At 36.6% G+C, this 10,798-nt stretch overlaps 1 protein-coding gene across 1 annotated transcript in view; it reads left to right on the plus strand.

The window, feature by feature from the left end:
• The window catches only part of BMP3 (bone morphogenetic protein 3), a 28,154-nt gene extending 18,159 nt beyond the window's left edge, over window positions 1-9,995 (plus strand). Inside the window, exon 3 of the mRNA XM_077882658.1 lies at window positions 5,705-9,995. Within this exon, the coding sequence (XP_077738784.1) occupies window positions 5,705-5,896 (192 nt within the window). The 3' untranslated portion in view covers window positions 5,897-9,995. The remainder of the gene's footprint in view (window positions 1-5,704) is intronic.
• Window positions 9,996-10,798: the final 803 nt, after the last annotated feature.

Here is a 10,798-nt window from a genome sequence, read left to right on the forward strand (position 1 = left end):
GTCAGCCTCAGCGCAAGGGACTTAACTGAAATCCCCATTATCTTATCAGAATGTCTCAGAAGGACAAGATTTCTATAGCGTCGAAGACTTGTCTTTCCCAAGAATTGCTGTCCATTCCATGTTGTGTAAATCTAAACACTAAGTACATTTACTGTGATATAAACAGCCTTATCTTGTCTAAATATTCATAAAGGGTCCATCACAGATCAAACAAAACTTGTCCCAACTAGGATAGCATTTAAACACACACCACAAAGATGCAGATTGTAACAGCGATGGGTTTCATTGCGTGGGTTGCTTTGTGGCCTGGAGAGGCAAAATGAATTCAAAATCTTCCTCTAAACTCAGGATGACTGATTTTAAGTGGGGCTGTGAGTTTTCCAAATGATCTCTCATGCTCATAAACTGTAACTTCTTCCATGTAGCCTGGGGAAGATGTTTTCCTTCCCAACTCCAGGCGTTAGGACCTAGGGAGCCATGGCAATGAGATGCTGCTGAGTGAGCTTTCAACTTCTCCACCTGGAGACCTGGTCTGGTCTCCACTCCACTCCAATTACCCTACCTTGATCCTCCCATCTCCTGTTGGTTACACTTGCTTTGACTGTTCAGAATCCTGCAGTTCTTCTGTAGATCCTCATGATGGTTCTCCATGATCCAAAGAATAATTATTTAAAACCTTATGAGGGATAAGTTAAAAATAACAGAGATATGTTCAGGGAGAGAAGTGTGTTAGTGCAACAGAATGATGAAATATATGTGCTCATGGCTGGGCTTCTTAACTTTCATGTGGCTACGGATTATCTGGGGATATGGAGGTTCTGATCCAGTGGCTCTGGGCATAGAGCCTAAGATTCTATGTATCTAGTATAGCTCCTAGGTGTTGCTGATGCCACCAGTCCACAAAGCCCATTTTGAGTAGCACCATTGAGAGTTAAATCCTTTTGGCTCAAATCTTGGTTCTACTCTTACCAGCTATGGCTTTTGGGAGAAGTGACTCTTACTGTATACAGTTGACCCTTGAATGATGTGGGGGTTGGGTCACTGATGCCCTGCACTGTCAGAAATCCATAGAGAAGTTTTGATTCAAAACTTAACCAATAGCCTACTGTTGATTGGAAACCCCATTGATGACATAAATAGTAGATTAAACATGTGTTTTCTATGTTGTGTGTACTCTATACTATATTCCTAACAATAAAGTGAGCTAGAAAAAATATCTAGAAATTCATAAGGGAGAGAAAATACATTTACAGTAGTGTATTTATAAAAAAAAAAAAAATCACATGTTAGTGGACCCGTGCAGTTCAAACACATGTTGGGTAAAGAGCAACTGTATGTTAGTTTTCTCATCTTTGAGTTGGGCACAATAGTACCTTAAAAAACCCAACAGTATCTATATGAGAACAACAGTGGGGAAATAAAACGGTAGGATTCCTTGCACATAGCAGGTGCTCAATAAATATTTGCTACTGATATTATTATTAAAAGTCATTGCTGAGACTGACAAGAACAGAAAATCAAATACAGGGGCCTGAAGAAAGATCAAATAGGGGAAGGGATCAAGAGAATAAAAGATGTAAGACAAGAAGAAGTTTTTAAAAATGTTTCTAGCCCCTTTTCAAACATCACAAAGCCTAAAATAGGATTCTCCCTGCAGGTTCAATAGCCTGTAAGCTCTTCCAGTAATGGTTTTTTGGAGAGTAATAGAATCAGGACAGCATTGGTTGCAACAACTGAACTCATCATAATATTTGTCCAAACTTGGAATGGCATCAGAACTCCAGGGAGACATAACAGGGATAACTGTGGAGTTTCCTCTCTAAGCTTGAGATTTCCCTTTGCCAAGTTGAGAGTGGAAGTTTGGCCGTTACATGGAGTTCTCGATCTCTCATCACCTTATGTGGATCTGCTTAACTATTAAGGCTTTCTTGTGGTTCCCTTTGGCTTTCCAGGCCTTGTGGCTTTCAGGTGGTACAATAACCAAAAGGATGGGAGGCATGCAGCAATATGAAGCTGCTACATTCGGGGTAATCAATGAGCGTCGCTGTTATCAGCACAGCTTCCCACATGGTAGCCAGACTGAACTATTTAAACAAAAATAGAGTCCAGGCAACAGAGGATGACAAGGTCTCCGACCAGGTCAGTACGAACACATGTGAAATGACTGGGGTGCCAAAGAACTTTTAGACTTTAGATATATTTACATTTTGCCCCAGAGAAAAGTTCTCCCAGGCCAGACTCCTCTGCTGGCCCTCCTTCCTTTTGGCCTCCTGAGCAAAAGCCTGCTCTACATGGCGGGGCTCTCCATCTGCAAAAGTTGACAACCTGTTCTGTAATTCAGAACAGCTGTGTCCTGCCTTTCCCAAATTCCAGGCTTTGCCCTTTCACTGATTCCAATTAGATAGTTTCTGGACTATCACACCCATGTGGGCTGGACTGGAAGAGTGCGGAGCAAAACCCCACGGCCCAGGTCAGGAATGAAGGCTCCTAGCTGATGACACAGCCTCCCTTACTAATGCGTTCGACTCGAGGACATCATGTGCAGCTTGGCAGGTGCGGGCCGGACCACTGCAGATTTCATTCACAGACACGGCCGCGTGGATGTTTCTGATTTCTAGCCCCTGCAGCCAAACTGTTCTCCCTGGGAGAGACCCCTGGACTTCTGCCACGAGATGAAAAATACCCGTAGAGCTAAAGCCAAGTCCTATGCCTCTGCTTCCCCCTCACCACATTAGCAAAGATGGAAAACAGAGATTGCAAATGAAATGAAAATGATTGAGCTGTTGTTGCTGACCGAGATGCAAGAGAACCAACAAGGATTAGAGGAATGGAGTTAATTTTGCATGGAATGGTGTTATTTTCACGTGGAATGGCGTGAACGCTAACAATAGCAGGGACATAGAACTAGGCAGCAAAGGATCTAAACCCTTGGAACCAAATATCCTATACAAAGAAGAAATTCACATTTAATGAGTTCAAAATAATACACCCTCAGTTAATTTCCCGAGTTTCCAATTCCAACCTTTGATCATGAAAAAATGACCTAAAAATCTTAAATCTTGATGTACTGAGTTACCCACACAGAAACTCCCTAGACTGACATTCAAGTCATGTTTTACACTCATTAAAGAGAGAGACTAGGGAGGGAAATAACACAGAGTCACACTTGTGATTGAAAAATTTCTCAAGCTACATAAAGAGAGTCTGAAAAGTATGATCTGAACTCAAAAACAAACAAATTATAGATTGGCAACATGCTTCAAACGAGCAATTACTGCATGGATCTTTTGTGCATGACATAATCATTCCTGGTAATGGCAGCTTGATCAGAGGATTCCATAGTGAGGAAAAAAAAAAACAAACGAGGGCAACTCCCTAGCAAATTGAAAGCTCCTGATAAGACACACCAACCCAGAGCGAAGGGCCCATGCCTGAATTCCAGCGAGCCCACCGAGACTGTTCATAGTTTCTGAGTCTATCATTTGTGAGTTAGAGCTTAAAAAAAAGGACAGGAATTTTCCTAGGAAACACCCATGAATATTTTCCATATCTACTCTGGGTCATTTGCACAGAAACTTTTATTTTTGTTGATGGTTATTATTTCCACAGAAATAGGTAAAGTGGAGGGTATGCTATTTCTTATGAGTATTTCGTCCATTTTGCAAGTATTTATTCAGTGCCCAGAGCATGCCCCGTTCCAGGCACTGGAGAATAGCAATACACAGCAGTATTGGTCAACTGAGACCTCATCTACTTAAATAGATCCACTTCATATGAAATTTCAATATTATAGGGGTCATTAAAACATTAAAAATTACAGAATAATGTCAGAAAATCTATGGCTTAAAAATATCTTTTGGTGCCATTAGTATAAGTTATCTGGATCACCGAGTCTTAAGAATAAATCAATAGAGAAAAGTGGATGGCTGTGAAAATTTCGTTGGAAATTACCAATACTGATGAAATAATAGACAATGGCTATTGATCTCTATTGTACAATAACAATTAAAGTTTGGCTCAGTTACACAGATTTTATTGATGTTGTAAGGCACATGATATGCAAAACAGAACATAGACTTCCTTTCCTTAAAGGGAGAATACTGGCTTTGCAAAGCTAATTGATTGAACATGAACAATCCTTTCCAACATATACTGAAACTTTCCAGGAAGAAAGAGGAAAAAACCAGTTGCCCCTCATTAAAACCATATTTTAAATAATTTGTGCCTATTCACAATAAAGTTAAAGTCTAATATGGATAATGTCTTTCATTAATGTTGAAAGATGGGATGAGACAATTTGGATTTGCCCTTTCTCTGACAAAAATAATCCTTTTCCTTTTTTTAAAATAGAATGCCAGCTTTTCTATAGTATTTGCTTCTCCCTTGGTCTGTATTTACCTTAACCTTTAGACTTGTTCCAGTTTCCCATATTGGGAGTTTTAGGAGTATGAAATTAAAATACCAACTGCCTCTGAGCCATGAGAAAGAAACATGGCTTGAAGTCTTGAAATTAAAAACCCAGAGTTTTGGCCTAAATCCCACTTCTGAATCAACATGTGATCTCTGGCAAGTTACCAAATTTCTGTCTTTAAATCCATTTAAAACACAACTGGTTTCACCTGCCTAAAAGAGACATTGGGGAAAACGAATGCTGAAAAGCGCAGCATCTCTCCCGAAGCAGGTCATACCATTCTGGCAATACCTGAATATTCTGGGCATGAAAAGCGACTGTCCTTCAATGCTGAGCAGAGAGCTGCATGGCACTCTAAATAGAATCATATGTGTCACGTGGATGTCAACGGTTCCATTTGGCATTTTCTCAGGAATGGATTTTACCCAGGCTTCTTTGGTCAAACTCTGATACCCATGGAATAAACTTAGGTTCCCTCTATTCCCAGAGGATAGATAGGGCCCACTCCTAGAACACTTTTAACTCAACCACCTTGAAGGCTGAACCTGTGGAGCAACAGTGACCCCCAGTGGCCAATGGGGTGGTCTTCTTAATGCCAGGCTGTGCTCCCCTGTCGTGAATGAATTACATACACAGTGGAGTAGTTACCATCCAATCCATCCCTGTGCCAACTAGTAAATAAATCAATGTTCCTTGATGTGCTTGGTTTTATTTTTTTTTTGAAGCTTGGTTTTATTTTAACAGCAAAGTATAAATATCACTATATCAGTGGCAATAACATATCTATGTTAAATAGGTTGTTTGTCAGGGTTCATTATGATTAGCATAGATTCGAGAACAAATCGTTTTTGTGGCAATCCTGTTATTGAAGATGTCCTAGGATGTATTAATCCACTATTTGGAGACTAAGTTGTTTTTAAGGAAATGATTCTGGTTTAGATAACTGGATTCAAATCCTCACTCTATCACTTACTGGTTATTTGACTTTAGACATGTCATCTGAGTTTTTGAGCCTGTTTCTGTCCTTATAAAATATTTTTTAAAAATGTTAGTTTTGTTATAAGGATTAGAGATGCTATGTATAACACACTTGGCACATAACAGGTACTCAATAAATGATAACCATTATGATGGTGATGATACAGGAGATTGTGCCAAATGGGTAATAATGATGTCAAAGTATTATTAAGTTGCTGAAACGAATTCATTTTCTATGTATTTTTGTGATGAATGGTGAAGAGTGGAAAAGCAGTTCCACTTAACTTACATGTTCTTTTCTCATTTCTTTCCTAGTCTTTGAAGCCATCAAATCATGCCACCATCCAGAGTATAGTGCGAGCTGTGGGGGTCGTGCCCGGAATTCCTGAGCCTTGCTGCGTGCCAGAAAAGATGTCTTCACTTAGTATCTTATTCTTTGATGAAAATAAGAATGTGGTACTTAAAGTGTATCCTAACATGACAGTAGAGTCTTGTGCTTGCAGATAACCTGGCAGAGAACTCATGTGAATGCTTAATTCAATCATTTGTTTATTTAATGGACTTTACCCCTCTTTTTTTTTTTTTTTTTGCACTGCCAATGCATTTCATCCCAAAAGATTTTTTCATAGTCAAAGAGAAAGAGCAGATAGACTGACGATTTCCACCAGGAGAACTGGACTGCGTTTGTTTCTGAATGTAACTCATTGTGAGATTTTAGTAAATATGGACATTTGTTTCTTGTTTTAAAAAAATCATGAAAGAAAAATGATCAAACTGTTTTTAGAGCTATTAGAGGACACACTGATTTATTTTTGTAATGGGCTTTGATAATATGTTGGGATAACACCAATAGCTAATCACTTAGCTCTACTCATTGAGAATAGAAACATTTCATATTTTGAAGTAAGCTTATTGCCATAGATTCCTAAGCGACTCAGCAAGTGCTAAATAATCCAATCAATGTTTGTTTATCTTAGAAACATTTAAGATTCTTGTTTACCTGTGTCTTTCCTCCATGTGTAATTGCGTGAATCGATGAGTGGAGAGTGTATGCGTATGTATGTGTGTACATTGCTAGGTGCCTGTGTCCTCTGTAGGAAGGTTTGCTTAACCTGGTTTTATAATTCAGTCTACACAGGATTCTTTGATTTCTTCATTTCATGTTCTGGCAAGCACCATTCAATTATGAGAACTTCACCAAAAAGGGTAGAGTGATCCAAGAGCATATGCAGAGAGTTACCACTTGGCCCAGCCTTGCAATTTGAAATACTGTTGTTTTCATTTCATTGCCTCCTAGAAAAAGGAACTAGCAACCCAATTTTCAAAAACCCAGATGTAATTCCCCTTCTGTATTTCTTTGTCTTAAGTACCTGCGTTTGCTCTTTTAAACTGAATTCAAAACTTCAACTAAATTTTTTAAATTAAATTAAAATTACAGTTTTCTTGATATGTCTTTACTCCATGTGAAGTAATCCATAGATACAGAGGCTCAAAAACTAATAGAATATTGGAGATTTCTTTAAATGACCAAATTAATCACAGTCACATGTCGAATATCATTCTCCGGTGACATTCAGGGCCAGACACCTTTTCATATGGACCAAGGTTCAACCATAAATCTACATTTTAGCGAATTATTCACCCAAAAAAAGGAAGTCAAATATAGACACTTTGTGGTTTTTTTGCCTACTTCTATGTGTCATAAATATCCTTATACTTTGCCTTTGAAAACTTGTTTCAAAAATCTCTTTCTCACTAAATTCACATGTGTGACAAAAATGTTAACAGACCATGGGTTGTTGTTGATGTCATATCTGTGGTTAATAGTCCTTTTAGTTGAGTCTTACCTGAGCAGAGACAACTAAGCCATTTCAGAGGCTGTGAAGTATCAGAAGACATAGGGTTTTGTTCTCTCTCTTCCAGTAGCTACCTATCTTGGTTCATCATTTAATAAATATTTATTGAGCATTTATTCTGTAAAAGGCATTGTTTTAACTCTGTGTCCTTAGCATCCTCACTGGTAAAATGAAGAGTTTGACTAGTTGAGCTAGAAGGCCTTTCTGACGCAGAAAGTTTGGGCTTTTGCTACTAGATTTCATACACATCTTCCTTGAATGGATGATACTGATAGATCTAAAAACACTGCAAGTATCTCTGTTCATAAACCAAAGGAAAGAACATCCAGTCTTCAGCGTTTGGGAGTGAGTATGAAATTCTCTGGTTTAAGTCATATTTCTAACATCCCAACTTATTAGAAATCCATTTAAAGAAGATTATTATGAACAGAAGCTCTTTGACACTTTTGGAGTACACAGAGGTTGGTATGAGTGTGTATTAACTCCATGAATGAGACACAATAGTTCTGAATAATAAATTAAGCTCTAGTGCCTGAGTTACTGTGGTTTCTTATGGTTCACTTTTTATTCTGGTAGCACTATCTTAAATATTTGAAATGAGATAGGCGATGGAATTACTTTTAATAAACTTTATCAACAATTTGAAAGTAAAATTATATAATAGAAGTGAGCCAATGTATGCCAATCGTATCTTGGTCATACCATCTTTCAATAAAGAAAACTTCTTTTTCACTGGCAGAAATGATGAAATTCTTAGTTTAGATTTTCCTCTAGCAGTTCTCATCATTACTTTTCAGCCTTCTATCCAGATGTCTATTACCTTTCTTAATTTTAGTTGATAACCACTTCCTACAGATTAAATCCTACAATGGCCAGAAAAGCCTCTAAATAATAAAAATTTATGAGTATAAACTAAGATTTTAAATAGCAGTTTATATATATAACAAAATTACAATATAATTAAAAAGCTTGGTAGTCTTTTAGCAACCTAAATATTTTTTGACCAGTAGTTATTTCTGAGTGGCCTTGTAACCATCATTTCACTACCAAATTGAGGACATATTTTGCTATAAACAGGAAAAAATTGTATTCCCCCAAAATAAAGGAAGATTTATTTTCAGTCAAAGGGGTTGAAATAAATGAAATGGTGTTTTAACTAATAAAAATTTATTTGAAATAGTTGGAAAATTGACTATTTCACAATTTCTTAAGTACTAGTGTATGCATAATTTTTGCATAGACTTTTTATAAATCTCCTGGTATAAAAGTGGCAATGGTCTAAGAAGAGAAATTATGTTCAGAAATGCCATTTCTTAAATAATGCGTCTACGTCTGTCCCTCCTGCCTCCCTCTCCCATTCCCCCCTTCTCTTTCCCAACCTCCATTCCATCCCCATTCCTAGACATCACACACACACACACACACACACACACAGAGTCATTTAAAAATGAATTTTTTCAGTAACTATTTTCTTAAATTCAAATTCAGAGGCTGCTGATGTCAATATAGAATTTTCAAATATCTTACTATAAGCTGTGTAGATAATATACAATTTACAAGATTTGTGATTGTGGAATTTAAACTGGATGATTGGAATCCCCAGATCTCAGGACTACAATACCCCAGATACATTTTTACATTCACCTAGCTGTATTTTGACTGATGATCATTTATTCATTAAGATAAGATTTTTTACCTTAATATTTCTAGGAAAACTCTTGTTGCCTATTTAATATTTTTATAGACAATCATATGTGTATGATACTATTATCAGTCTGCAACAACATTTTTTTTCTATAATTACACTATTCAGTTTAGTCTTCCTGCTTTCACTTTTCTCTGTGCTAACAAGTAACTAATATCTGGATGTTGACTTCTTGTTGAATCAAGGTTGGGTTAAACAATAGCTATGCACATAAGTGTGTAAGATTAGATATGAAATTAAATAAGAAAGTTTGGATAAATCTCATTTCTCCACATAGTGTCTTTTCCCCTTGAGAATCATATTTTAATGTAGTTTATAAGTGATTAAATGACCCCCCTTTTCTGGAAACCTAGCCTTCCCTCAGCTTTTCACACTAGCTTCTGTAAATGTTTTAGTCCAGAATTTAATGCTTGTACAGTTAATGCCAATTTAAAATATATATTTTATATATTATATATATATATATATGGGAAACTTTAAAGGTGCTTTTAATTTATTTAATGACTGTTGCTTTTCTATAATGGTAATTTTCATCCTTAGAGGGTGAGAAAATATTCTTTTTATTATAGTTATTACATGCAAAATGAAATTCGGTTCTTTAGTCAAATCCACTAAAGGGGCATGTTGCAGTGAAACTGTGCAGGACATTTCACTACTGATGTATAAGCTTTGCTGACTTTGTATCATTTTCCTCCACTAATAAGATCTTTTCATTATATAGTATGAAAATAAAAATTGCTTAATTGAATGCTTCCCCATTCTTTACTATTAATTGGGAAAGACTACATTTTCAAAACTTTTTCCAACTATGCTGCATTTGAAAAGAGGTGATAAAGGTTGGGCCCAGAACTGAAGATTTTCCAGTGATATCATAAATGGAACATCATAAACTACTATCAACAAAGCATGATTACAATGTGGAACAAGACTGAAATACATCCGGAAGGGGAAAACTTAGCTTCTAAACTGGAGAAACTGAATCTGAATTCTTTTGTATTTGTTTGGGTTTGTATTTCTGTTTAACCACAAAGTCCCCATTTCCTAATTGGAGGTATTTTTTTCTGGGTGCCTGACTCCCTCTTTTGACAATAACATTATTTTAGGACATATCGTTACCATCTTCTAGGTACATTTTAGATGATAAACATCTAAATGTAATTAATCTGATAAGCGAGGTATATTGCTCTATTTTTGTTTAAGCTCTAGCTTTCCCTTTAAGAAAAAGAAGGACTTGAGGTTCAGAAGTAAAAATATACTTTCATATTATTTTCACTCATTTAATCTATATCAAATTTATTCAAACTGTGAAGTCTAATTAAAATCTATAGCATTTTGGAATTATAAGGCACTTTAAAGATTATCTTGAGCAAGTTTCTCCACCTCTCTGTGCCTTGTTTAACTCACCTATAAAATGGGGCAATAAATTTCCTGCCTTATAAAGTTGTGACAAAGTTTAATAAGACAATACATGCTTTGTGTGTATGGCAATTAATTTGCCAAGTGCTTGAAACAGAATACTTGGTTACTATCTATTATTATTGTTATTATTATCTAATCCAGTCTTCCCATTTTCCAAATAAGGAAATGTAGACTTGCTATCTATTTGGATGTCTACTGACTATGCCCTCCCTAAAAATTGGCTCCCACCATCAGAGATGGGTTTCTTGACACATGACAAACATGAGCATCGGACAAGAGTTGAATAAATGTTGGTAAAGCTGGGAGGATATTTAGCAGCAATGCTACCAAGGAGGGTTGAAACTCTTTTGCATCAGGCATATAAGAAAGTTTTCAAACTCAGCATTCAGAAAGAAAGATTGAAATGGGCACAGATAGAGCATGGAGCTT

Source organism: Canis aureus, chromosome 33 (assembly GCF_053574225.1).
Source record: "Canis aureus isolate CA01 chromosome 33, VMU_Caureus_v.1.0, whole genome shotgun sequence".
Classification (NCBI taxonomy): Eukaryota; Metazoa; Chordata; class Mammalia; order Carnivora; family Canidae; genus Canis; species Canis aureus.